Consider the following 27,988-nt stretch of genomic DNA (forward strand, 5'->3'; position numbering starts at 1 on the left):
GAGCCGTCTGTGTCGGCGAAAACCTGATTATTATGGGTTATTTCTGAGCTAAACACGGATCACTTACAGATGTTTGATGCAACCAGCTGTGAGTCACGGTTTGTTCGGATATCTTTGTGTCTGAATCATGACTCTTTAATTTTCTTTCTCTCTTTTAGTCGGTCTGAACCTCTGCAGACTGAAAGACATCAGTGAAGAGCAGCTGTTGAGATGTTGCGATGCAATTAATCCTTGTGAGAATGATTAAAATCCTATTTATGCCTGCTTTAAAAAAAACAAATAAACAAAACAGTCACTTGTAACCCTAATTTTACATTACAGGTTAGTGGTCATAATGTTATGGATGATTCTTGTACAAACAGTATTTTTTATGTAAACTTCATTTAAAATCTTAAATCATCACAGAACAAGCTCGGTTTTCTGAAAAGTAACTCTTTTATTAATATTTTACAATCCTTTAATCATGGTTATGTCATTATTTACTTTTTCAGCGCCATTTTGCAAGTGTCATAATTCCATGCTGTCTGACGACAACAAACAGGAAAAATAAAAAATACAAAGGAGAGGTTTGAAGAATGAAAGTCTATGCAACACTTTTTGACAAGGGCAGCAAGAGAGATTCACATTTGGGCTCTCGGCCCGTCCGCTTGTCAAAAATAAGTAAACAAAAAGGTTAAAAGCAGGACTGTCAGTCAAGTGAATACGTGTCGGGTTGTGAGTCTGGTTTTTGTGTTTGGCTATAAAAACACCCCAAAAATCCTGATCTTGAAAAAGATCGCAGATCTTTGTTCTACTCTGCGATTTAAAACGATTTTCTGAAAAAAGAAAAGAGTAATACACAATCAACCACAACAAACAGAAAATATAAAGATGGTCTCTTTTCCAGCAGCTGCTCCAAACATTGGAGGATATTCATATTCTTCCAAAAGTAAAAACAAAAAAAACGAAGCTTTTTCTGAAATGAAAAGGGCCACTGTTGAGTAAAGAAACGAGCGAACACTTCTCAAATTAAAACGAGTCGCTGCTGAAACGTTACTCGCTGACTGTTGTGCTGTGGCGACGGAGCTGCTGGCGGATACATTTCCTCGTAAAATGGTCAATTGAATGCTTCCTGAGAAATAAAGGAAATATCTACCTGGCATGAAGAGAAAAGGAGGAGGAGAGAGGAGGAGAGGAAGAGGGAATCGTTTCAGGATGGATGGTAAACGAGCTGCTGATGGACGTGTGTGTGTGCGTGTGTGTGTGTGCTGTGGCCCCAGTCGAATCCTTCAGTGAGTAAACATGAGAGCTGGAGGAAAGAGGAGGAGTGGGCAGCAGTGCTGGTGTTTGTGCTCTTCGGCACAGAGAGGAGGAGGAGGAGGAGGAGGAGGAGGAGACAAACAAACGTGTCTGTCCAGCTGCTGGCAGCGTCCAACGCTCGCACTCATCACTCCCGGAGCTTTCCGTGTTAAAGGATCAACGCTCTAAATTTGACTCCAGTTGGATCAAGTCGAGCCGACAGTTTTGGTTTCAGCTGTTTGGGTTGTGAAATATCTAGAAAGCAGCTGAGAAAGCTGATGGGGAGCAGGAGACACGAGCGGCGTCTCTTTCTCCAGTTCAGATAAACTACAAACGTCTGCCGAGATTCTGATATTCAGCTCATCCTCACCTGAACCCTCTGCACGGTGGAACAGCGCGCCGCCACTAAAGGAAACTCCTGTCAGTTCGACAACAGCTGCTCTGCAAACAGTCACTGCAAATACGAAGAAACAGACAAACGCTGAGCTTTCCCTCATACCTCAGACTACGACAGCAGATCTGTCTGCCTTATAATAGATTAACTTCAACCTATAATAATTTAAATTTATTGTTTTAGACAGAAAATAATCTTAGGAACTTTTCAATTTTCTTTAACTCTTTCGTCCAACAGGCCAAGATGCAAGTTGGTGAATTTAACCCAAATGTTTTGTATTTATTATCTAACATTATTATAATTTAAGATTAGAAACTTTGGAAAGGACAGAAAATTTCATAAATATGATGTCACACTCATGTCCAGACAGCGACTCTGATGATCGGACTGGATGTGTTTCTGTATTTATTGTTAATTTTTATCTGTTACCTGCTAAGGATGAGAAGAACTCTGACATTCTTACATCTGTTGATTATTAAAGTGTCCTTTTTAAACGAAAATAAATGAACTCAGTTTGGGGAAATGACAAATAAAACAAACAAAAAAAAGCTGACAGAGCAGACTGAGAGCTCTAAAGTCTCACAGCACCTTCAGCTTTTTAGAGAAAAACATTATATGTAAAAAAAATAAACTCATGCTTCCCCTCAGCTGTAAAGTCAACATAATTCAGATAAAAGAAAGTTGAAAAACAGACTTCTTGCAGCTCATCTGTTAGCCTGTATCTGCTGTGACCGTCTGCAGCCCACATCATGGAAATGTTTCTTCATTTGCTTTCGTTTTCTGTATTTCTATGAGTTGTCTTTAGCTGCAGTCCTCTCAGCAAACACAGTGGAGGTAAACTAACATTTTCCTTTCGTTTTGGAGGTAAACGTCAGTAACAAAGTGAATAATTAAAACCACTTTTTGAGCTGAGGCGTGTTTTGTTTCCCTTCACTGTGACGGCTCACACAGCACGAAAACTGTACATGACTGGATACGACCGGACAACAAAACGCTAAAGTTTGATCTTATTTCAGTGAAAGACTTTGAAAAGTGTGACATAACGCTGCCCAGCAGGTAAAAGCCGGTTACTACCGACACCTCAGCGGCTCGCTGTCACACTCCTCTGCCGCGGCTCGATGGGAGTAGGCAGCGCCGGGTATTTTTAGAGCTGCCGGAATCAAAAAATGATTTTTTGCCTCATCAGAGGAGAACAGCGGGGAAAGACAGGTAAGTGCGAATGGTGCCACCCACGGTAAACATTTACTCATGTTGGGCTGGCGGTAGTGTTAACGGGGAGGTGAAGGCAGCTCGTTGAGGCGAGAACAAACCTCCCAGCAGCAGCAGCAGGATGACAAATTTTTTTTATTTAAGCTACCGTTTCTAATTTCAATCTGACAAATATATAACCCAATAAAGGAGGTCTGGATAAATCTCTTTTCATTAAGTCATCTTCAAAGTAAGGGCCATTTTGTTTAAAAGAATTAAAAACTTTTTTCTTGTTTCTTGTTTTGCTCAGTAATGCAGGAACTTTAGGTCAGATTCAGAACATCTAAGATGCTTTTTGCTGCCTTTTTCTTTGTATTCATCCATGTAAACTGTAAAACTAGAGGCAGAGGTTTAATTTCATGTTCTGCTATTATTACTGATTATTGGTAAATTTCAACCCGACTGTCTGTAAAATAAAAGCCAGTTAAATGATCCTGAGTCGGCTGGAATCTCCTCCTTTTTAACATCTGGTTCTTGTCCTGCTGCTTTATATGAATGTAAATATGTTTTAAAAAGTGGAGCTTAGCTGCTGAACTGTTAAACATATTTAACTGCATGCCTGGGAAGCTGCTGCAGCACAGACGCAGGGAAGTCTTCAGCTGTTTTATCAGAGTGAAACGAGAAGGAGTTCAATCTGTTTTACACGTTATTCACCGAATCTCTTTGGTCCTCGTGGGGCTGAGATTTCAACAGCTTATGAAGCCAAAAAAAAACCCAAGATGATCGTCTGATTACTGGGTGGGATTTTGGGTGTGGCTGTCGATAAAGGACGCAAAAAAAAAAAAAAAAAGGTGTGATGATGAAGAGAAAGAGAGGAGGAAGAGAAAGGAGGTGACAAGGTAGGAGTTGTAACTGCCAAGGTGAGGATGGTAAGGCGGGGGTGGAGGGTCACTCGGAGGGGAAGGGGGGTTGCAAACCCATCCGTCCCCCCTCCCACTCCCCCCCGCTCCGGCCCTCCGGTCTCCTTCCTTCAGAGAGCCGAGGTCAAATCCAGGAATGTCAGCAGGCGGATCAGTCTGTCCATCCATCTGTCCCTCTCTTACTTTCTCAGCTGTCTGTCCGTCTGTCTCTGTGCGGGTCACTGGAGGTCTCGATCCTCTAGGTACCGATACTCGAACGTGAAGCCCTCCTTCTTCCTCTGGCCCCACTTCTCGTAGTCAAAGTAAATGTATGTTCCCTGAAACAGAAAACCCGTTGCGTGAAACTAAGCCTTCAGTATAAAAACATCAAAGAAATCTGAGTTACAAAAATCTGAGGTCAGTGAATCGTTGGAATCCATTAGCTTGTTTCTACACACTTCAATGTCTAAACTTTCCTACTTTCTCGACTCAGATTCACAGGATTTTCTTGATAATTTCGGAGCCATTTTTGTCAGGTAACGACAATCATTTACAGGTTTTAGAACCTGCGTTTGCACAAACTAACCTGCTCAAACTCATCAGTGATGGTCTTGGGCTCTTCGTGCCTCTGAAACCACATCATGTATTTTGTGTGGAACCTCCACGATTGTTTCTTCAGGGCTTTGGCTGCCAGATACTGGGCCTTAGTGCCCTGCAGACGGGAAGAGATGGAAAAAGGAAACAGAAGACTTAAGGACCGAGCGGAATGATGAGGAAGTTTTTACGGTTTTCTAATTTTAAAAACTCTTCTGTGTCAGGTCAGTAAATCATTTGCTCTGAAGTACGAGCGCGTCAAAGAGGAGCGAAACTTGTTGTTACCTCCAGGTAGTAAAAGATGAAAAAGAGAGTCTCTGTGGAGAGCCTCTGGTAAAACTCTACAGTGTCGGAGTGGGGCGGTGGCATCTGGTGGTGGAAAGGTGGGGTGGGGCACGGGTTCCTCATCAGGTACTGCCTGAAACGTGGAGGAGAAAAGACAGATGTCAACAGTGAATATGTTTTATGGCAGGTTTGAGGCTCTGAATGAGTAATCTGAGTCACATGTGGACAGGTTGGGACTTTAAATCACCCGATCTTTAACATCTCTCCTCAGGAGAAAACTGTTTAACCCATCCTCCCTTATCATCAGAATCAACCAGCAGCAGCTTTTAGCGACGCTCTTCCTGCTGCGGCTGCGAAACCCAACAGAAACTGTGGGACAAGAGGGTTGAAGTGTTTGGATTTAAATGTCAATTGTGTCTGCGTGGGCAGCAGTTTACTTTATTCTGTGACTGTGGCTGCTGTGAATCTATGTGCAGATCAAAAAGTACAAAAAAAAGCATATCTGACAGAATCATCAGTAAGATGGAACCGATGGGTCTATAACTTCACTGAGCTTAAAAATGAACTCAACTCATTATTGAAATGTTTGTTTTTAAATGATGACCAACATTGTGAAGCCTATTTTATAGGATTTGTTTACACCATTTTCTATTTTTAAGACTTTACAACAAAACTTTAATTGTCAGTTTGCATAAATAGAATTTTATAATTACATGTTCGAAGAAAAAAAACTAAAAAACTAAAGGTGAACTTATTAAGGTATAATAAAGTAAACACATCAAGTCTTGGCTGATATTTTGACCTGCATTTCAGAACATTTGCCTGATTTATTTATTGGTTTAAAAAATAACAATACCAGCGACTTTAAAAGCATTCAGTGCGGCTTATATATGTAAGAAGTCGTGATGTTTTAGTACGACTTTGGTAAACTACAAAGCTGCAGCGCTCGCAGCATTAACGCCCAGTTATAGTCGTGCAGGGCTCTGTGCACGGCGTGCAGACATGAGCGAGCGGCGAAGGTGTTTAAACTTGACGCTTACATCGGTGCAGTATTCTCTGAAAAGACAGGAGGCTGTTTTGTTTCGTTTAATGCACCTTATATATGACAAAGGTTTGAAAATGGACCATTCATTGACAGTACATCTTATAATCCAGTGCGCCCTATAGTGCGGAAAATACGGTAATAAAAACATACAATCTTGATGGATTCTTGTAACAAGCTGAGGCAACGACATGTTAACTGTGTTTATTTAGGAAGTGAAGCTTAATGATTGTTTTTTGTTTGTTTTGTTTTGCTTCTGCAGAGACTGAGTAGCAGATTTAAAAATGCATTTTAGTTTTACAGTCTATAGTGGACTACACCTAACTGATTCATGTATTAAACTAACACACACTACCCAGGAACATGTATAAAAGAAGGCTACTTTTAATGGATTGTTAAAATAAATAATAAAAACACATTTAAACGCTGTCAGAGACTTGAACACTGAGGTGGTTGTGACGCTGTGAAGCTGTACTGCACCTGATTCTCTCGGAGTCGGACGGGTGGGGCATGTGCATCCACGCGGCCTCCTGCATGGCCTGTTGGTACAGCTGGTCTTTGGAAAGGGGAACCGGCCCCAGCGGACAGACCCCCAGCGAAGGGAGGATGCTGACCTCTGACAGCGAGGGCTGAGGTGCTGATGATGGGCCTGACGGGGCCGTAGTGCTGCTGGGGAAGATGTCTGAGGACGACCAGGAGGAGAGACAAACAATTAGAAAGTAAAGGGTAAAAGTAAGAAGAAATGAAAGGGTGGGGGGTGGACAAAAGCAGGGGTGTAGTGGCAGAAGAGACAAAGAGAGAGACAGGATGATATCAGCTGCAGGAGATGAGATGACATTTAGGTCCATTAGACTGCAGCTTTTTTATCTCTGCTCTGTGGCAACCCTCTCCTCCATGTCGGAGAGCGTCCTACCTGGAGTAAGGTGCAGGGAGGCCACATCTCCCTCGATCCCTGAGCTGAGTGCTGCTTGGTCGGAGATAGACTTGAGGCTGCTCAGAGACTCCTGGGGCTGATGAGGACAGACAGAGAGACTCATGGGAAAACAGATTCTCCCGGATGTGCGCACACAGTGGCTGGAGCTGCTTGGACGAGGAAACGAGAGTTCTTGGATCACTGACTTGAATTCATCTTTTAAGCTGTTTGTTTTGTTTACTCCCCTGCCCTCCCCAAACAAACAAATGATGTCAGACATTTAAGGAAGGATTTCAAAACTGACAAAGAAAGGCTAAAAATAAAGCAAATGCACAATAACTACGAAAAGGATGAGAGTATTTTCAGATTAGACTCGTTTGTATCAACAAACCTCAATGATCTAACATATAAATGAGCTTCAATCCTTTATAAAAGCTGAGGTAAATGTCTTCTAATGTGGAACGATGTGAACTGATTTAACATCGGTGTAGAACCTCGAGGTGTCAGCTCCTATCTCCTGAAGAAAAAGAAATCCTGCTGCGAGTTTAGTCTTCTCCACAAGTCGAGGCTCAGTGTCGAATGAAGTTTTAAAGAAATTACATAATAGTGATGGAGATAAAGTTGTTATCTGTATAACATCCTCTTTATTAACCCAGCCGCTCATAAAGGAAAGAAAAACACCTGTGAAGATCATGACGGGAGTCTGAGTGCATCGTGTCCCTCACCTTGATGGTATCGGGCGGTGAGTAGGACAGTGGTCCGTTCAGCAGGCTTGATGTTTTAGCCTCGCTGTAGGAGGCCGGTGACGGGGAGCTGGACGACAAACTCAAAGAACCCAGTAAACTGGGACCAGTGTCCTTCCTGGGAGGAGGAAGAGGGGCTTTAATCAGACTCAGAAAGACCAGCAGCTGGTAGGGGTGGGGTTAAAATCTAACCATAGATGCACTGCAAACGTCAAAAACCTGTTCTGTTAGCATTAATCTGACACTCTGAGAGAATCTGCAGAGTAGGTGCTGATTACCCTAATACTGTTGCCATAGCTGCAGTGTTTTCACACCTTTTTTTTCTCTGAACCCTGAAAAATAAAAGTTTGTAAATCATAGAAGTTAGCATAACATGACTGACTTTAATAATGACCTCGAAATGTTTGATTTGTGTTTAAATTTCCATTGATGAACACAATGTTCTTTGTGTTAGCTTTTCTATGGTGTTTTCAATGTTAGGTTAGCATCTATGCTAACCTTTGATCAACAGCCTGTGATTAATAGGGTTGTGTGAGATGTTATTGTCTGTTATTAGTCACAGATAATAAAAATGAAATGATAATTGATTTATAATTACTTCGCAGCGATCTGACTGGTAATTTAATCATGTGCTGCCTAAAGATTCCCACCTCTGGTAGCTGTTTGGAGCTTTTTTTGGTGCTAAATAAGAAACGATGAGAGCCAAATATGGACTTTATACTTACAGCTGATTGGCTGTGGAGGTCAACGATGAGGATTGGCTGCTTTGAGATTGGGTGGCACTGTTGAGGGCGGAGTCTGTTGTGCTGTCTGCTACCACAGCACTGTAACCTGGAAAACGAAAAAAAAAAACACATATCAAGGAGAGATTTTTAACGCTTCAAAAATCCTAATTTGAGAACCGATTTAAATCCACAAATTAAACATCATAAACATTTAAAAAATCAGAATAGATCTAGAGGAACGGCAGAATACTCTTCAGTCCCTAAAGAAGGAGGAGGATGTTCTCGATCAGACGAGTAAAAAACTTGAGCTTCACTTTTACTGGGAGCAAACAAAGCAGAACTAGATGAGAGACTCAGTTTTATGTTGTCTTTCTTCCTAAAAGCTGATAATTACATCCAACACTAATTTAAAAACCTTCAGAAAAACATAAATTATTGAGAACCAGCTTTCCTTCTGATTTAAAAGTTGTCAAATAAAATTCTTGACTTGAGGAAAGTTTCAGACAGGTGGTAAGTGTCGTACGTACAGACAGCTCTAAATGGTGTCATTTCTTACAAATGTATTTGCTGATCAACTTATTAAACACAACTGTGGATATTTTATTATTTCAAAACTTTAAAGAGGCCTTAATATGTTTAATTATCTTCCTGTCTCCAGATGTTTGTCCAGAAAATTAAGAAAATGTCAGAAATCTTTGTCTTCCTTTGGTAAACAGATGTAATCTGAGTGGCCATCAGATACTCACTGGTGCTACCGTTCTGCTTCTGTTGGCTCGGGGGTCGAACTGACAGCGACGAGCTCCCTCCCACTACTCCGCTTCCTGTCGACCCCGAACTGCCGCCGTTGCTTCCGATAACACCGATCCCACTTCCTGGAGCTAAACTTCCCACGGGACTTTGTGACACCAGGGAAGGTCCCTGCACTGGGATCCCCGACTGACCAGAACCCAAACCCAGAATTCCCGAGCCGATGCTGCCCACTCCTGGAACCGCACCAAGCATGCCTCCTGTCAAGGACGTCGGCCCGCCGACTGTGATGCTTCCACTGCCAATGGTGCCCAACGCACTGTTGGTTGTCGTAGTGCTGACACCTCCCAGGGAGCCCGGTAAGCCTGAGCTGCCCGTGCCGGAGGCGGCTGCCTGGGCGTAAGGGGTTGGGGTGGAGCTGGACAGAAGGCCTGCCATGGTGCTCAGAGATGCCGGCATCCCTGACAGGCCGAGGCCCCCCGACATCGGGCTGGTGGTGATGGAGCTGGACATGATGCCTTTCCCCAGAGAGAGTCCCAGACTGAGGCCAAGGCTGTTGGAGGTCGACGTGGGCCCCGAGGGAGCCTGGGGCTGGGAGTTCGAAGTGAGAAGCCCCTGTGTGCTGGCATTTGGCGGCGAGGATGCTGAGGAGGCGCTGTGGCTGTTGGTGGAGGCGCTGGAGTTGGAGATGGGAGCCGAAGAGCTGGCTGAGTTTTTGGCCTGCTGCTGCACCGACGGGTGGGGCGGCTGCTGGGTGGCGTTACTGTAGCTGCCAGCCGAAGTGTTGGAGATGCTGCTGTGATGACTGCTGCCCCCAGAGACGCTGCTTCCCCCGCCAGCGATGGTCGCCATAGAGATCATAGAGGATGAGGTCAGTCCCGAGACGGAAGAAGAAGAGGAGGAAGAGGAAGACAACAAAGAGGAGGGATTCCCGTTCTTTACAGGTGACTGGAAAAGAAAGAAAGAGGGTCATCCGTCTCATTGTCAAGTTTGATCAAAGTAAAGTCCAGAAATGCACCAAAGATGATTTTAATTTCCAATTTTTATGAAGCTGAGCTTCATTCTGACTTTGACCAATTCCATTTTTTCTACAAGCATATTTTGGTCACTTTTTAACCAATCAATGCTTTTTTACTTAATTCAACACAAAAACAAAACTTCAGTGATGGTTCATTTGTCAGAAACCTGTCATATTTATGGACAAATAAATAAACAAACAAAAAACAAGTCAAAAATTGAACTCAACACTGAATACAGACTTATAAAAGATTCAACAAAGTATGAGTTTTTTAAAGGGTTTAGGATCAGGATTAGAATATTGGACTAAAAGTAAGTAAAAATATGACAGATTTGTTAGGAGTGTTTTTTATACAAACCTGGCTAACTTCACTGTCTGTGGAACGCCCCCTCTTCTTGTCATCTTCTGAGTTCTCCTGAAGGAAAAACCAAAAACGTTCATTTCCAGTCAGAGGACCAACTTCACCGTAGCTCTTTATACGAGCTGCTGCTAATAGCAAGTATTTAAAATAAGATAACTGGAGATTATCTGAAGACAACCCATGTAGCGTTTCACGGCCCACTGAGGGGTCTTGATCCTAACTTTGGGAACGATTGACGATGCAGAGAAAATAAGTCAATGTCGATTTTATTTCTGCAGCATATTTATAAACAACAAGGCTATCCAAACTGCTTTACAGGAAAAAAAAACATAAATACAATAAAATCAAACATGAAAACATCAAATATAATAAAAAAAGGACCAAAAAGAAGGTAAAACAAATAAACACCACAGCATAAAGACTTGATTGGACTCAAACTGAACTGGATTTAAAAGCCAACGTGAAGAGAAGAGTTTTCAGACGGGATTTAAAAGACTCAAGGGACAGATCCTTCCAGAGTCTGATCCCCTCTGTGCTTTAATTCAGCCCTCAGCTGAACGAAGAGCATCTGGCTGGATGGTCACAGTGCTATTTAGGTTATAAAAGTCCAGCAGTTCGATCAAATAATTGGGTGCCAAACCATTTCAAACTTTAAAATCAATACGAAAACGAACAGTGCAAACCTGCTAAAACTGGAAAGTTCTGACCAACGTTTAGGCTGAAGCTTTGAAGAGCAAGAAATCCTCTGAAATATTCAGAAGTTTTATCTTTGACTTCACTCAGACAACTTTGAGACACCTCCACATTAGTCAGGATTCATAGTAACATGCTGTTATCCCGTTTTTTTACGTTTCTTTTCATACAAGAGCAGATTTTCTTTAATAGATGGTGTGCTGCGGCTCTATTAGAGATCTAATAAGTACTCTCACTACAGGCTGAATGTGGGCAGAGAGGAAGACAATACAACGGAACAATGAGAGCAGATGACGGGAAACTACAATAGCTACAGAGACAATTATCTTCTGCTTATGTTTTAGATAACGACCTCACCTGACTTCAGGTGACTGTAACAACGGATTTAATTCTCTATGATTACCTTTGTTACTGTGACAAGCTTTTCAGGTCAATTAAGACATTATCCAAGCGATTATTTTGGAGCAAAACCATTTAAAGTTTCTTTCTGTCTGTGGATTTTTAAAGATGTGTGTTTTATAATTGTCATAATATTAAAGAATAAAAAATAGGAGGAACAGAAATGCAAAAGCAAACAAAAATAAAAGTTAAAAAGACGTTTAATCTCACAGAAATATCAGAAAAAGAATCATTTCCTGCTGTTTGTTTGTTGCGCGGACTGTGCAGAGACCAAAAACTACAAACTGAAACAGAAGGTGTCCTACCGTAGTGCAAGTGGCAGGCGAAGGGGGGATGGGAGAGGATGACGTGGTGGAGGTGGGCGTGCTGCTGGAGTTCTGGAAGATGTCGTCCTCCAAGTGCGAGTGCCCCGGCGGGGAGGTGGCGACCAGCGACTGAGCTGCAGGCGGCGCAGACAGAGAAAAGAAGAGTTCAGCAACAATCGGGAACTTTTATCTGCTGGAACGTCAGCCAAATTCAGTTCTTCGGTTACAAAATGTGACCTGCAGGGGTCTGCAGAGAAAACTGCAAGTATAATCATACAAAAACCTCTGTTGGACAACACTTTTTCAACACCTCCAATACACTAAAACCACAAAATGACCCAAAGATTGTTCAACGTTGACTCTTCAGGAGGATGTTTCAATAAAAGAAACATGCAAAATCAAGATTAGTTTGTGGCTTTCTTCTGTTTCTACCAGCAGATGATTTGTTTTATATTTCTGTGATTTCTTGTGTGATCAACAAATATGAAACAAACACATGAAGGATGGTCTCCAGCTTCTCTACGTACGAATGTCATCCAGGTCCAGGTCGTCATAAAGGAACTCGTTCTCCTCAAAGTCTGGATCCTGCGATGAGTCTATATAGTACTCCACATCGTCCTTTGGGAAATAAATAAATATAAAAGGGACAACTGAGCAACAAAACCACAGTTTCAATCATTCAGGTTTACTGTGATCAAAGTAATGAGAACTGCAGCTGCTGTGTTTTATTCTGGGGTTTTATCTCCCTGAGCTCAATGCAAAGCGAGGAAAAGAAGCGAGGTCGATGATCTCTCGCTGCTAATTAAACAAACCTTGATCTTTTTGATGGCTTCAACCTGCACTGAGTCGTTGTCCAGCATCCTCAGTATCGTCTCCAGCATCCGGATGTGGTACCGATGCTTCTCAATGAACTTTTTCAGCTCCTCGATCCGATCCTGCTTCTGTAAAGTAAGACCAGGGAGGGAGGGGGGTAGATCTGGGTTTTATTCTGACGTAAAAAGAACATTTACAAAACCTGTGCAGGCTGCAGATGTGTGTTCCACAGCAGAACAGAAACCTTCAATAATTGTTAGTCACAACAAGGAACAGACATGAAAACAGGAGAGGAAGCACGAGTGATAAGTGAAGATCGGAGCGTTAGTTGCTGCTTTATGTGGATTTTACAGCCTCATGCATGATCTACTGGAGTCTGCAGGCAGAGAACCACTTCTGATTTCAATTTTTAATCAGACAAGTCCTTCTCTGGTAATTCCTCACATCATCTGAAGGTTTTGGGAACAGCACTTACAACCTGAGGAGTTTATCGTCCAACTGTGCTCCAGGGATGTATGAACAAAACTCCACATATCTGGATTTACTGATAGAATGAAAACACTCACTGCCAGTCAGGTGCAGCTGGACAGCATTAAGAGGGTCTGAGAATATTAATGTGTTTCATCTCAGCTTCCTAACAGGCGACCGCGCTGATCCAACAGGACAAAACTGAACTCTTTCAGTGATAAATCAAATCAGAGTTTAATGCAAAAAAAGTCAGCAGAAGGCAGAGAAAGTGCAGAACGTTCATTTGTACACGTGACTTTAAATAAAATATAGATTGTTTTATATTTATCTGGAATTAAAAGGGATTTTAAACACTTGTAAAGTAAAAAGCCAAGTCCACAAAGTTTGAGGAATAAATATTACATTTTTCAGACTCAACTTCCAGGCCTTTAAAGTCGGAAACGAAATGTTAGCCTAAAAGCTTCAGTTCAGAAAGTCAGCTGTCATGGAAGTAAGACCCCCCTCAGATGGAAACCACCTGTCCAGCAGCAGGTCTGATAAAAATCTGCTGTGACAGACGTAAAAACGGAGCTTCCTCAGAGCAGCAGAGATATGACTCCGACTCCCACAGCTGAAACTATCTTTAAATGTAATTTAATCTGTTTTAGCTGTGAAATCTGGACATCTGCTGTGCTGGGGGGAAAATTATTTTACATTCAGGATCTAATAAACTATTATGTAGCTAAATGAAGACATGAAAGTTCTGGATGCTGATTTCATAAACTATTTTCTTTCCCCAGAGGCTATTTTCTCAGGAAAGACAACAAAAATAAAAATAAATGGTTGATTAGAGACCACTTAAAGTTGTGTATTAATACACTCCAGTAAGTGTCTGGGGAAGTACTTCAAAATAAACTACAATGTTTGTTTCTGATTTACCACAGAGCGCAATGAGACATTTTATTACTTTAATAGTTCCACAAGCCGGATGGATTAGTTATTATCCTGTTTTATATACAGTAACAATTCCTGCTAATTCAAAACTTTCCACAGTAAAAATAAACAGAATAGATTTTATTCGAGATCAGAAGTCAAACAGCTTCTGGGAGGAAACGTTTGTAATTCATGCTGACGTGAAGACAAACCTCAGAGGAACTGTAATGTACATTTAAAACTAAGTTTAGGATTTATTAAACTTTTCCATGGACGGAAGCAAACCAAGCTGATGTGGTTGAGATTTATTTTATACCTTCATGCACCGTGTGTTTGCAGGACCAAACGCAGAAACATTCATCATCATGTAAGCCAGGCTGTCAGACCTTTGTGTTATTCATTCAGGACATCATGATTTTGTTTTCCTGTTTAATAGGCGACCTGAAACTCTTATCAGCGCTCCGTGATCTACGTTTCTGTCCGGCAACAGACAAAATAAACCCTCCAGGGTCTCATTTTTCTAACAAACTTCATGCTTAGAAACAGGGAGAGTAACTTCTCTGACAGTGTCGGGATGTGATACGAATCCTTAATGCAGGAACTGCAAGTTCTCTGAAACGACCGCACTCTGTCATCAAGAGGCTTTCTATAAATGATGTCCTGAGAGAGGACTTTGAAGGGAGAGAAGTGGTTAGCGAGATTATCTTGGTCAGCCCAGAGACACAAAAGGAATGGAGAGCTCTCCGTGTAACCTCTCTGCCACAAAGGAGACGGGGAGATAAAAGAACGAGGAGAAGGACGACCAACCAGCAGATCTGAACAGAGAGGAGGAGGAGGAATGATTCATAGATGAGAGATGAGAGCAGACTGACCTCCTTGTCTCCTTTCTTTTTCCTGGTCTGGACTGAAAGGGACTCCACTTCGCTCTCAAATTGGTCCACCTGCATGTTCAGCGTGTCTATCGTGTTCTGACAACCAAAACAGAAACATCAGATTTTACTTCACAGAGCTGTAACATGATTTAAATCCTTGGATTATAAAAGGATTCAATGCTCTTTTTTCTAACAGCACAGATTTAGAAGCTTTAACTCTTTAGATCGGAGAAAACAAATAAACTGAAAATTTAACATTAGCTCAGCTAAATGACAAAAATTATGATTCTCTAAGTGACTATTTTACTGCACAATTACTCTGTAAAGTTAGATCAAAGTTAAAGAAGTAAGAATTGTGCAGTTTTGTAAAATCTGTCAGAATTAGCAGCTTAACTCAGATGAATGTGAAGCCCGTGAGAAGAAATAAGATAAACAAAACAAATTTAATTTAATGTTTTCTCTTCAAACACTTTCATTCTAATCTAAACACATTCATCAAACTGTTTGTTTTGTTATCTAATAGTTGAACTTCATCACTTAACTGATTAACTGATTGATCAAACCTGCTGTTTAGTAAAAGACAATAAAAGTGAATCATTTTAAAAGAAAACTTTTAGTTGTAATTTTGTTTCTGCTAAAAACTACTTTTTTTATTTTTATCCCTTTTAATGTTTTGTTCAGCTTAACTCCATCTGTTCATGCAGTATCACTGAAACTCTCAGTTTTACCATAAAAGTCGGTTTTCTGCAGGTTTACAGTAAAAATCTGCTGATATGATGCTAAGACCAGCACCTCTGGTCCTCTCCTAAGCTTTCATTTTGAAGCTCACCGTCAGCCACGTCCCGACTTCCTCCTTCTCCCTCTGTGCCGGGTCCACTTTCTGGGCGAGACCAAGCCCTTCTTTCGAATAGGCTTTCGTCTTGGTTTCTCTTTCCACGATCTTGAACCGCTCCATTTGCTGAAGGACGATAAATACAGAAACAAAGTAAAAACGTGGCTTTTAAAAAATTTATAATGATGATAAAAAAGCAACCCAACATCCCAATCCACCACAGTTTTTAAAGTAGGTTTGATCAGCATATTCCCAATTTTTCTGAAGGCCTGACTTTGGCTGCTTTTTCACTCATTTTTAGCCCATTTATTTTGTTTGTTAACCTATTTAACTCTGCTCTACGACTAATTCAGGTATAAAAAAGCCTTCGAAATGTTGATTCCACTGATTTCCTCAAAGTGAAAATGACTGATTATTGATTATTTAAACATTGAGGGCAAATTTGTTTTCATTGTGTTTTTAAAACCATTCCACAGTTTTTCTGAGAGGAAAACTGCTAATAAAGATCACGTGACGGGTTCCTACTCACCGTTTCTATGAGTTTGCGGTTCTCTATTAGCTGCCTCTTGTCTTTGATCTCGTTGGATGCCACCCACGTCTTGATCTGGTCTCGAAGACGCTGAGGGACAAGAAGAAGAAGACGGGGGAGAGGAACACATCAGTGACTTTTGTTACACGTGCAGAGACTCGTCTTTAACAGTCATGGACGGTGAGACTGATGTCACGCGGGCTTGGCTTGGAGTTCGGTCGTCATGACAACGCAGAGATGGCAGCACAAGCACAAACAGCACTTCTGGCTGAGGAAGACGAAATCCAACACTCCCTGTCCGACACACAAACACACCTGGAAGTCTGGGCATCAGTAAACCATCTGAACCCTCTCACTTAGGAAATAAAACCCAACAAATGGAAATCTTTTTTTACTCTACGTGACAGAATATACCTTTAAGTCACTATTAGCTTAAAAAAAACTTTGCAAATATGTTTTCAGCCTCCTAGAGATTATTGTGTTAAATGAGAGACATTTGCAGAGGAAAAGTAGTTAATTTTCCAGTTCAGAGAAGATGTTTTATCAGAGGAGCTTTCTCTGTTCAAAACTCCAACCTGATAAGCTGCTGGGTTATTTATTTACGAGTCTGCCTCCCACATCTCCTGAGGGTCATTAAAGTCATTGTTTGTGTCTTTACGGCATGCATCAAGGTGTGAACTGGTGTGAAAATGTCTTGAGATTAGATTTAAAGCTGCAAACCTGAAACCTGAGACCACCTCCTCTGTGTTGTTTGACACTGATGGCTTCTTTTACACGGCTGTCAAACCAGACATCTTCTCTGCCCACATCACCAACATCACCAACATCGCTGGCTTCCACAGGGAGTCCCGTACCGGGAAATGTAAGGAAAACTAGAAATCTGTAGGACGGTATGCAGTTTGTGTTGTTGAGAGCTGTCAGTCTGATCACTGAACACTCTCTTTAAGAGTCTGGGTTTCTTGTGTTTACTAAAAAACTAAAAAAAAAAAACCCAAACAAACAGGGAAAATGAAAGGAATTTTTAAAAGAAGCCTTTGTTACTTTAATTCTGCTGAACTTTGACCTGGAATTATTCAGCTGTGTGTTTGTGTCGAAATGCAAACTAGTTATTAAATTATAACCAACTGGTAATTAAGCTATGAATCATTTTATATGTCCTGCCACTAAAATGTGCTGATTTATTAAAACCTGGAAGGATAATTCAGGGAAATATTAATTTATTAAAAAACCCAAACCGTCCAATAATAACGTTTCATATTGATTGAAGTGAAATGTCTGACATCCTAATCTCCCTGGTGATAAACTGCACACTCTGTTGTTTCTACAACATCATTATCAATTAAAGGTGATTCATTTATTTCATCAGTACCAGAAGCAGCTTGAATCTTCACAAAGTGTCAGACTGTGCTGCTGTAAATTTGACTTCTGCAGACCGATCAACATGATCCGTGCTTCTGTCCCTGCAGGGTCAAAGCATCAGGCTGCTGAAGAAGAGATGGTAACCCTTGTGTTCCTGCAGCTCTGCAACATGAACTTCAAAAAACACTGTTTGGCTATCTGAACCGAGATCAGCAGCTGATTCCTCCATTTTCCCTTTTTAGAAATACCTGTAGTGGTCCTGGAGGCCATGAATGAATCATTTTGTTGAAAAATTAACCAGGTGTTAAAAGCAAAAGCAACAGCTGGCGACTTATTGACAGAGAAAGGTTGGAAAGGTTTCCACACCTCATTGTTAAAACGACGTCCTCCCGAGCGCTTGTCCTTTCTGACACACGCAATTTCCACTCATTGCTGTTTTACACGATATGACGATGAAACACAAAACTAAACATGAGCACGTGGAAGCTGCAGGAAACTTTGATTCTCCGCCTCCAAAAATGGTGGCAAAATGCACCAAAAGGGTCCTAATCTGCAGCCCTGATGATGTCAGTGTCTGTGTGATCATCTTCTCACTTTGGTTTGTTTGTACACAGAACCCCTCAACGCCTCTTGGTCCTGAAATGACAAAGCTTACGACGACATGTGGGCGGCTGTGAAAACAGAGAGTCTCAAAGGTGGCACAGTTTCCGAACACAGACGTGTGCAGAAAACCAGGTGGAAACAGAATTAGACCTAATGCTAACCAACGGCATGTTTGGTTTTAGTCTGAAAGCTTTCCTGGTTTTCTTGTGTCACTGAACCAATAAATTAGAGGAAAGTTTGCAGGACAACTCACTCAGTGAGGCTCTGAATGTGTGCACGTTTAGGGACTCAGGCGGAGAGGTGAAAAGTAGGTCAACTTTAAAACCAAAAAGATCTGAGACTTGCTGCTCCAAACTGTTTATTCCTCAACAAAAACCTCTTTTTTAACAACCAAAAACACAGTGATCCTTATAGTGAATATCCTAAAGTTATAAAGTCTGACTCTTGGGTTAACAACCCCCCCGCTCTTACCTGTAGCTTTTTAATCTCTTTCTTGAGATCAGCTTCATATTTCTCCTTCTGGTTTGCATTGGCTGCATTGTGAAGCTGAGAAACAGAAACAGAAATAAAAACAGAAATAAAGGGTCAAACAGGTTCTGGAGCAGAACAGCAACATTAATTTTACATTAATGAACAGAAACACAGGTACAGTGGAGTCTTTACAGGTGTGTTCATATGTTTAGAAGGAAGACTTTAAGGCATTTTGATTTATGAAAAGTTTCAGGTCCAAAGGTGATAATTAAATGACTAAAAGACAAACAGATAAACAAAAAAGGATTATAAAATAAGAAAACAATCTTCTAAAACCAAGACAATTACATTGAAAACTTCTGAATGATCAAATGTTTAATGATAAAATATAAAATATGATGCAGAAAACAAACAACTAATAATATTCTCCATCTTTATGAGCAGAATCATTTTAAAGACAGCTGTATTTACAGAGTCTGTTTATCTGCTGCAGAAATAATTGCAATTCTGCAGCTCCTGTGGTTTCAGCTTGTAGAAAACAAAAAAACAACTTTCTGGTCTCATGAGTGAAAAAAGTACAACCTATTTACCAAAGAGCTCAAAATAAAGCAAATAAAAATATAGTTTTTTGAGGAATTTTATTAAAAAAAGAAGGTTTTAAACTTTCACACAGAAAATTCTGTCATTTGTTTTGTTTTTTCACACATTTTAATCAGACAAATTCATATTATATGTATATATTATAGTTAATATTATTAGAGAATCATTAGGAAATGATTTTAGAACATATTTAGTCATTTTAAACATGTAATATCAGTGGTTTTGACATGATCATTTTCTTCTTTTTCATGCTTTATGCACCTATAAACTCCACCAAAACCAGAATTTGACAATGAAGTCTTTAACAACCAAACAGTTTCTCACCTTTTGCCAAATGTCTTCAAACTGCTCCACTCCCTCCGCTACTTTTTTCAGACATCGATCTATTTCACCTGGAAGAGAAAAATAAATAAATAGAAATACTTTATTTAGAATTGATGAGTGATTGAGTGTTTTGTGTGAAGACACGCACACGACTTTCCTCCTCTGATAAAAATGTAAAACAAAACCAAGCAAACAAAAACGCGTTTGTTGAACTCGTTTGGTTTATTTGTATAAATTTGGTTCATACAGGCACCGCTGTTAGTTGAGTTTCTTTTTTTATTAATAAAATAAAATCCATTCGGTGCTTTTTGTTTGAGAGGTTTTGCTCAGAAGTTTCTGGTTTTTCCAAAGAGGACGACTGATGAGCTCGGAGTAAAAACAAGAAACACGTCAGAGAAAAACGAATCACCTCTGAACTGGAGCTGACGGCTTATAAAAAATACATTTTATAAAAGGCCTGCGAGCGAACAGTGACACACACACACACACACACGTGTGTCTAACATCACATAAACGGCAGATAATTCCCAGAATTTTAAACTGCAGCTGACGGAGGGCAGGCGAAGGCAAACAGATTAAAGAGCGACAGAAAAGGAAACTCCTCGTTTTAGTCTTTGTCTTCACCAACATTTCACAGACTCACACCAACCCTCATCCTGTGATAAAGATCATTTACTCACAACAAAATACACACAAGAAAGCACCACGTTTAGTCTCATTATGTCCTCTCTGATAGTGTTTTACACACAACTGAATCTGCTCCTGAATGTTAATTTTACAAACTGTAATCAGCTTTTTACTTTCTAATTTAACTTCAAGTTTACACCCAAAAAGGATAAAATCCTGGAGGCTCTGCCTACAAATTCAAATGTTTTTGAATATTTCCAATAGATGTTTTCTTCTCATATTTAAAGATAACAAACATTAAACTCTGACACACGTACAAACCTCCTTTAATGTAATTAAAAAGTCCTAAACATGAATTAAACACTAAATTAAAAAAGAAAACATGAAAGCTGGAGGGAAATGATGATTTTCAGGAACCAGGACCAAAAACTGGGGTAAAAAACAGATCTGTGCTGGAGGAAGTACTTCAGGAATTACCTGGAACTTTCAAAACAAAATGAATCTTTCTGCTTTTATAAAACCTCATCAGTAATACGTCCAACTTCAGCTGATATTTCTAATGATTATATGATTGTGATTTTGTTTCTTTGTCTCTGGGAGGGAGGAGCAGCTGCAGCTTTACAAACTCCGGGTTAACTCCGGGCTTTACCTGCTTTCATCTTCAGATACTTCAGCCGCTGTGGTATTTTTAGATGAAAGTCCACCTCCTCTCTAATAATACATTAGAATCTGACGCTGCGCTGCTGTTTGACCTCGTCCGTTTCAGGAAAATATTTTTGCAAAGTCACGTGTGTTTTTGGTTTCTTAGCATGAGGGAGACCACAAAATGACTGCCTTTTTTTAAGCTGCAAAGATAACAAAAGTGCTGAAAATGACATCAGAGTTTGTTTCTGCGGGCGGGTTGAGCCTTGAGGTTTTCAGCTTGTTGTGGCTTCAGACTTTGTTTGAAATAAAAGCACAGAGAAGATGGCAGAAGCACGGAGGGCGTGCAGAGTTTATCCTAAACGTCTGAAGGCTGAACGCTCTGACAGCTACGCAGCGTCACAGGCAGACTTTCACAGTGACAACACCTCACTTTCTGCACAATCTCCTATTTACTGAACCAGGACAGGAAGAGCAAACACTCAGAAACCAAACTGCTCCAAACCAGTAAAGCTACAGAATCAAGTTTCTCAGAAGAAACCCCCATAAAAGACTTTAAACTGGATTTATATAAAGTAATAATCAGGAATTAGCTGTTTGAAACAGAAAGCAGGAACAAATACACCCACAGATGCCAGGCTCGACTGGACAGAAACATCGGGGATGTCTGATCAAACTTTTATGTCCAGAATGAATCATTTAAGCGGCGCTGCAGAGGCTGATCCCGACACACAGCTGCAGCTACACACACACGACAGCTCGAATAAACGTCTTCAAATAGATTTAATCTACATGTTACACACTTGACAGGTGCTGCAGCGTGATACGGAAAATAACCTTTGTTTATTCAAACTTTTATCATGTTTATGAACGTACTGCATGTGAATGCAATGAACCTTAATTAGAATAAAATGACTGAAACTAGATTTTAATCTGAATCTGTTTTAGATGAAATTAAATTCATGATTTGGAGTTGAGGGATTTTTTTGTTTAGTGCTCTGAGATGACTGATGTTGTGAACTGACACTATATAAATAAACTGAATTATCCTAACATTGTTTTTTATGTCAACAAACAAATAATAAGCAAAAAAGGCAAAGAATCATTTTCCAGTTTCACACAGATACTATTGGTTTTCTTTTTACAGGACACTCTTTAACAGTTTTACAAAAATAATCAATCATAAAACAAAACTATCTTAAATAAATATGGTAAGAAGTAAAAAAGGTTATTAACTGGGACATCTTAAATAGAAGCAGCTTAGATTAAAAAGCTAAAACTAAGAATGTATTTCCTTCTTTAACACTGAATCCGTTTGGTTCGGTTCATCTCGCTCTGATTTGTTGTTGATTGTTTTACTAAAACGCTGCGGTGTTACTTTCTTACATGTCTGCACTGATATGCTAATAAGCTAAGTGTTATGTTGGTTTCGGCTGCTACAGCTGATGTATAACAATACAGATGAGTTCAGGTGGACTCAGTGACCCCAATCAGGACATTCCTGTTAAAGCTGCAACAAAAATCAGACAAGAGGTCACAAATTTAACCAGCTGGGAACCTAAAATAAAAAGTGGAAAGTGGGTATACTTTTCCCCAGCAACAGAAAACAAAGAAATCCAGAATAAAAACCATTTTAGATGTGTTTTCCATTTTTTTAATGTGTTTTTAAAGCGTAAAGACAGGTGAAGAACGGTACTGCAGCTGGAGCCAAAAACCTCCAACCTTACACAACCGAACGGGATTTTTGTTTACAGTCTGCTTCTGTTTGAAACATGTTTTTACTGTGAGTGATCGCACAGCAAAAACATCCCCAGAGGACGCTGGATGTTTGTCCTAACGCCACCTGAGTGACACACAACCAAACACGCCATCAGGGGAGCATCAAATCACAGCGAAACAAACCGCAGAGACTCTGCGACGCGTCTGTGAACAACGTGGCGTTCATTGCACGGAAATCTGAGGAACACCTCACCCGACTGGCACTGGATCAGGCCAAAACAAATCACCCCGACGCTTATCTGCATCAGCTCAGGAGTTTTCAAGAGACATGCAAACACAAACATGCATGTTGAGTGCATGCAAAGTCAGAAGCCTCACCTTGAAGTTTCCTTTTATCGGCCATGACTGATGACTAAGATGATGTCTTCATGCCTTCTCTCACTGCAGGAAACGGACAGAGAAAAGAAAAGGAGACAAATATTCATTCAGTGGTTCATTCAAACAGGAATAATGTGTTTACATAATACAATGCTGTAAATGTGATTCGTCATCCAACCTTAGACCGGGGTCAGATATCATCCCAAAACAAAAGAGCTTCGCAGAAAACAAGTCAGCGCTCGTAAAACGTGTCGTCTTATTCCTGCTGGTTCAGATCAAATCCCTTTAAACTGTGACCACAGTGGACTTTGAGGCACTGGCGCAACGACCACCTCGGGATGTGTGATCTGATGGCTGCTGGGTCAATCCGAGCCAACTCACAGACTTGCCCGGGTCAGATCAGGGATTTTCTTTGAACTCAGTTCCCAGGATCGTCGGAAACATTACAGCTCTGCTCTAAATGCTTATGTTTTAGTTTACATTGTTGAAGTCTGACTGTATGTGAACATATAGAAGTATTACTAGTTTTTTCAGGATTTGGTTGAAGTTTAAATCGAACATCCAGGAGCCCACAGGAAGTTTCACTGGGCTGCGACTGCTGGAGACTCGTTGGCGAACGGCGTTCACGAGGAAGTTTCCGAAATGTCTCGAAACGTTTGCGAGGGGTTCTCAGTTCCCTGGCGTGACTTGCAGAGGCCTGCAGCCTGGTCACAAAGTTGAGACGTAACTTAACTCCTGCAGGAGAGCTCCTCTGACACAAAACATTTAAAACTACAACCCTGAATGCTCAGAAACCCCACTGATGATAATAATTATTAAAAAAGAACTGGTTTGAACCCGTCTATCTTCATTTCAGAAGTGTAGATTAAATCCTAAATGTGGGCGCAGCTGCCAGAGTGGGCACACAGCAAGCCGAGGCAGGTAGAAGGTGGTCTGAGGTGGGCAACAGAACCCTGCAGGGTTCGTGGCTTACAATGTGGTTCTGCCAGCTGTGCAACAAAAAATACACTGAGATTTTTAAAAACTGCCTGCCACAAATGAGGCCACACAGCTGGTTACAAACACAAACAAATCAGCGAGACTGCAGAGGAAAATTAGAGTATTTTCTTGTGAACGTCACCGACTAGTCTCCAACAGGGGTTTTCAATCTTTTATAAAAATAAAACGAATCCCAACAAAGTGAATCAAAAATGTCTTGAAACAGGTAGAGACATTCAGTATTTCTCTGTGTGATTACTTAAATAGGGTTATTTGAGTCTGAATAAAGAAATAAACTGAAAACTTTTTCAGGTTTTTCCTCTTTTTTTTTGCAAAATGCTTCTTTTAAACAATCCTATAGAAAAGGGACTAAACTCCATTTTAACCCCTTTTTCTTATCGATTCATATTATCCAAAAAGACTGAAGATGCTGAAATATAACCAGACCTTTATAATATTCTGAATAAATATTCAAGGACTGATGAATTTCCACTGAGTTGGTTTCTTTTTGGTCACTTCATCTGAAATAGGTTCAGATTATTTTTAAGTCTGGAGTTGTTTTCGACATTCATGAGGATATCAGCCCACAAAAAGTGACGTGATCGCTTCAGGGTAAAGTTTTTCTTTGACCCAAAACAATCAGCATGTTGTGGTGATCAAATACTTTAATACAAACGAGTTTAATTAGAAAAGCAGGTAGGACAGGTAGGTCCACAGAGCAGTCTGAAGACGTTAGGGCAGATTGGTTTTCATGCTTCCAGTCTGCAAATCAGACAGAATATTAAAAACACTGATAAGTAAAGTGAAAATCATTTCATTACAACACAACGTTTTTTTAACACATACTGCCAGTAAACTAAAGGCCTCAAAGTCTTAATCACTGCAGCCTGTTGAAGAGGACAGAAACAATCCCAATCAGGAGCTGAAGGTGTGTTTAGCTTTTAAAATCCTTCGATCTTATGATGGAAAAGAGGCACAACAGAAAGATGACTTTGCTGTAGACAAAAGTCTAATAAACACCACAAAACACCCCGACAGGTCGCGTGTGCTCAACAACTAAATCAGCTTCTGTTTCAACATTACAGAAAATACCCAACTCATTTCATTGTTGCCATTTATTCCACTAACTGGCTGGGTAAAATACAGAAAAAAGAAAAGAAAAATAGCCATATCTTAAAACTCTTATACCTATCTTGCATTAGTTAGCTCCTACCTGACCTGTTTTAATTTAGATGTCAGACTGTAACTACAGTATTTTACAGATAATTTATGGTCAAAAGCAACTGCTATCTGCAACAATTATAGCTGACATTATTGTTTAAGTAATTGTACAGCTTCAGGAGTGAAGGGAATATTAGCAGGGGGCAGATTCTTTTAAGGGCTTCGATCAAATCTAATTTCCAAAATGTACTTTAAACAGACTAAAACCACTAAAAGGATAAAGGGTCACTTTCTCAGTGTTTATTTCTACTCTCAAACATGAGCATGATGACCATGACAACATGGCTTTTAAATGCAAATAGCAATAAGATTCAATTTATCTTTGGCAAACATGTAAATACACAATTTCTGTAAAAGTCTTCCGTGCACTTCTACATCTGATCTACCAAGAAGACATTTAAATTAACTTCACAGACACAACTGCTGCTCGCAGAAGAAAAGAGGCCCAAACCAAACGCTGAGTTTTCACACCAAGCATGTCTGAAGGAACAGCTGGAACAGCTGGAACAGACGTAGAACCAAGCAGCAGTTTGAGGAGAGGATTAAACGCCGCGCCAGCAGCTCCGACTTTGACCGTAAAACAAAAACATTTAAGGCAAAGCTGGATCTGTGCAGTTCCTGTTCACGGGTTTATACTCTGTCTATCATGGAACTTTACTTTGAAAATAATTTATCTTTTTCCAGCATCATTTTACAACAACTGTGTAATCAGTAAGAGTGCACAAAAGTCCCGGTTCTGGAGGTACTTTGGTTTAGAAGTGATGGATTGGTACACCTTCAGTATGGTTAAAAGCAGCTCACATTTAGGTGCATGTAGCAGAAGCTTTGGATGTTGTGGACAACTGTAGCTCACTGCAGACTTACACTCTGATGAGAGGGAACCTTGTGATATGGTTCTTTTCATAGAACGTATATGTTCTGATCTGCTGGTGTTCTCCATGTCTGTTTGTTGGGTTCTGCACATGTGCAGCTCTGAAACAACGCTGCGTTCAATCGCCTGCACTGAAATTCTCCTGTACGGATGCATGTCCCGTCACACTCCTTAGTAATCAGATTACTAGGAGTAAAAATGTAATAAAACGCTCGTAAAGCTACCGCTTAATTTTCAAACCTGCACAAAATTGGAATTTCTCAAAAGAAAGTACAAGGAGTTAGGGTTAGGGTGCCTTCAGATCCCAGGCCTCCCTTAAAAAAGAGATCTGATCTCAATGGGACTAACCTGGTTAAATAAAGGTTAATACATATTCCACACGGACGTAAAATAAAATAAATATTACACGTCCACCTTTACAACTTCACACAAACACTAATGGCTCGTGTTATTTGCTCAAAATGTTCTTTATATCAGCATTTATATATATCCATCTAGGTGATAATATATATATATTTTTTTTAATTATAAAATGCAGATGAAGGAAGAGGCTTGGTGAAGGAGCTGTGAAAGCGTAAAAACAGCTGTTTCTCCTTCACAGAAATCTGTTGTCTCGTTTTTCATCTGAGGCACGTTAATCACACATGATTGGAAAGTTATTTCTGTTGTTATTTTTCTACATTTGTGTCTTCGATCTGAATCAAAGGTCTTTTTTTGTTCAGTTTGTCATTTTAAAGTAGCATTCACAAGAAGTAGTTTGTAGTGGCGATGAACTAAACGGTTACTAATAAAGCAAATGATGAATTTATAAATCTGACTGAAAAAATTCAAACATAATCTAAAAACTTAACATTGAGCCTCTGGTTTAGTTATTGGTGTTTAATGGTACCTATATAAATCTCTTTAAATAAGGGTAATGGTAAATCAGCATGAATCTGTAAAGACATGTTTATTTTTGGTATTTTCCTATTATAATAAGCCTCATTAGACAGCTCTGCTGTGTAATAAACTGTCTATTTAGTGAGCAATTATCTGAAAATATAACTACATGCATTCATATCGTCTGATATCCAAACTTTCTGAGAAACTTGGAGTTGTCTTCGACGAAGTCTGACCCAGAGCTTTTCTGCAAAACTCAAGGTTTAAAACAACATCCCAGACCGACTGATAAGACTTTAACAAACAAACAACAAAACAAAACATTACTGTCTTCAGCACAACTTTTTCCAAACAGGTGCAAACGCCTGGAGACAGCACATTCACACTCATCAGGTGAGTTTTAACACCAAAGTAATGCTCCTGTGAATACAATTATCTAGATTTTGAGCTGTGGGGACAAGTTCAGCCGGAAAACCTGTGTTTTCCAAGGCGATGGAAAAGATGTTTACAAACAATGCGGGCAGCAGCAGCAGCCTGGGAGCTCCAACATCCGAGCGGATAGAGTTGAAAACAAACTCAAGTTCGCGTTTAATCCGCGATCCTCTCCGGCGAGCTAAACTTTTCGCTTTAAAAGCTACCGCGCAAAAAACAAAAAAACAAAAAAACAAATAAACACACAAGTTGTTTTCAGTATCGTGAGCTGCAGCTTCCCACCGGCTGCGCTGTTTGATGTGGGAGACTCAGTTTTGGAAAGAGGAGAGAGCAGAGAAACAGAAAGAGGGGAAAGCCACATAAATTCATCACCTCTGGCTCCGCAGCTAATTTACCTGGATTTCTCCAAGTCAAGGTTGAGTTTCTCAGTCGCTACGCTACGATAAATCTTCAGGGATTCAATAAAAAGGCTTAATTTTAAAAACAAATTGTCAATTCTTCTCGCTAAACAATCACTCCGCACATCCAAGATGGCTACCAGGAACACCTCCTCCTCCGATGCTCTGTCCGCCAGAGGTCCCGCCCATTTTGCTTCTGATTGGTCACTTGCTTCAAATCCCCTATGGCTATTGGTCGAGATTGGCCGTCCGTCAAGAAAATCTAGTGGAACTACTTCCAGCGTAACTCGCGCTGTGATTGGTCCGTTTGGAGAGGTTAAAGAGTAAAGTGAGTTCTATCCCCGCCCCACAACCCGCAGGTAATTCTGGGAAATGAAGTCTATTGTTGCCTGGAAACCAAAAAACGTGATAAATTAGTTTTTAAATTCCGTTAATTATGTTCACGTTTGCCTTTTTGAGTTAAAAACAGTTTTCTT

General features: G+C 40.3%; 1 protein-coding gene across 2 annotated transcripts; it reads right to left on the reverse strand.

The window, feature by feature from the left end:
* Positions 1-415: 415 nt before the first annotated feature.
* On the reverse strand, positions 416-27,675 carry LOC108242679 (CCR4-NOT transcription complex subunit 3). 2 transcript variants are annotated; one of them, XM_017427674.3, is made up of 19 exons: positions 27,510-27,675; positions 22,734-22,796; positions 19,368-19,435; positions 18,444-18,518; positions 16,011-16,100; positions 15,479-15,607; positions 14,650-14,745; positions 12,397-12,525; positions 12,112-12,202; positions 11,585-11,718; positions 10,185-10,241; positions 8,808-9,756; positions 8,062-8,167; positions 7,319-7,454; positions 6,594-6,690; positions 6,161-6,362; positions 4,639-4,771; positions 4,346-4,471; positions 416-4,097 (listed from the first exon to the last, which is right to left on the reverse strand). In XM_017427674.3, exons 2-19 carry the CDS (start codon positions 22,756-22,758, stop codon positions 3,999-4,001), a joined length of 2,742 nt encoding a protein of 913 aa, XP_017283163.1. In that variant the 5' UTR covers positions 22,759-22,796; positions 27,510-27,675; the 3' UTR covers positions 416-3,998. The 2 variants fall into 2 exon arrangements, with proteins under 2 accessions (XP_017283163.1, XP_017283165.1); XM_017427676.3 differs by having other exon boundaries at positions 27,487-27,675.
* Between the last annotated feature and the right edge of the window lie 313 nt (positions 27,676-27,988).

Source organism: Kryptolebias marmoratus, linkage group LG5 (genome assembly GCF_001649575.2).
Source record: "Kryptolebias marmoratus isolate JLee-2015 linkage group LG5, ASM164957v2, whole genome shotgun sequence".
NCBI classification, from domain to species: domain Eukaryota; kingdom Metazoa; phylum Chordata; class Actinopteri; order Cyprinodontiformes; family Rivulidae; genus Kryptolebias; species Kryptolebias marmoratus.

Coding starts and splice junctions, on each gene's coding strand:
- LOC108242679 (XM_017427674.3), bottom strand. CDS start 22,758: ATGGCCGATAAAAGGAAACTTCAAG. Junction 6,363..6,593: donor CTCCCTGCACCTTACTCCAG/GTAGGACGCTCT, acceptor GGTCGTCCTCAG/ACATCTTCCCCAGCAGCACT. Junction 4,772..6,160: donor TCCGACTCCGAGAGAATCAG/GTGCAGTACAGC, acceptor TCCACGTTTCAG/GCAGTACCTGATGAGGAACC.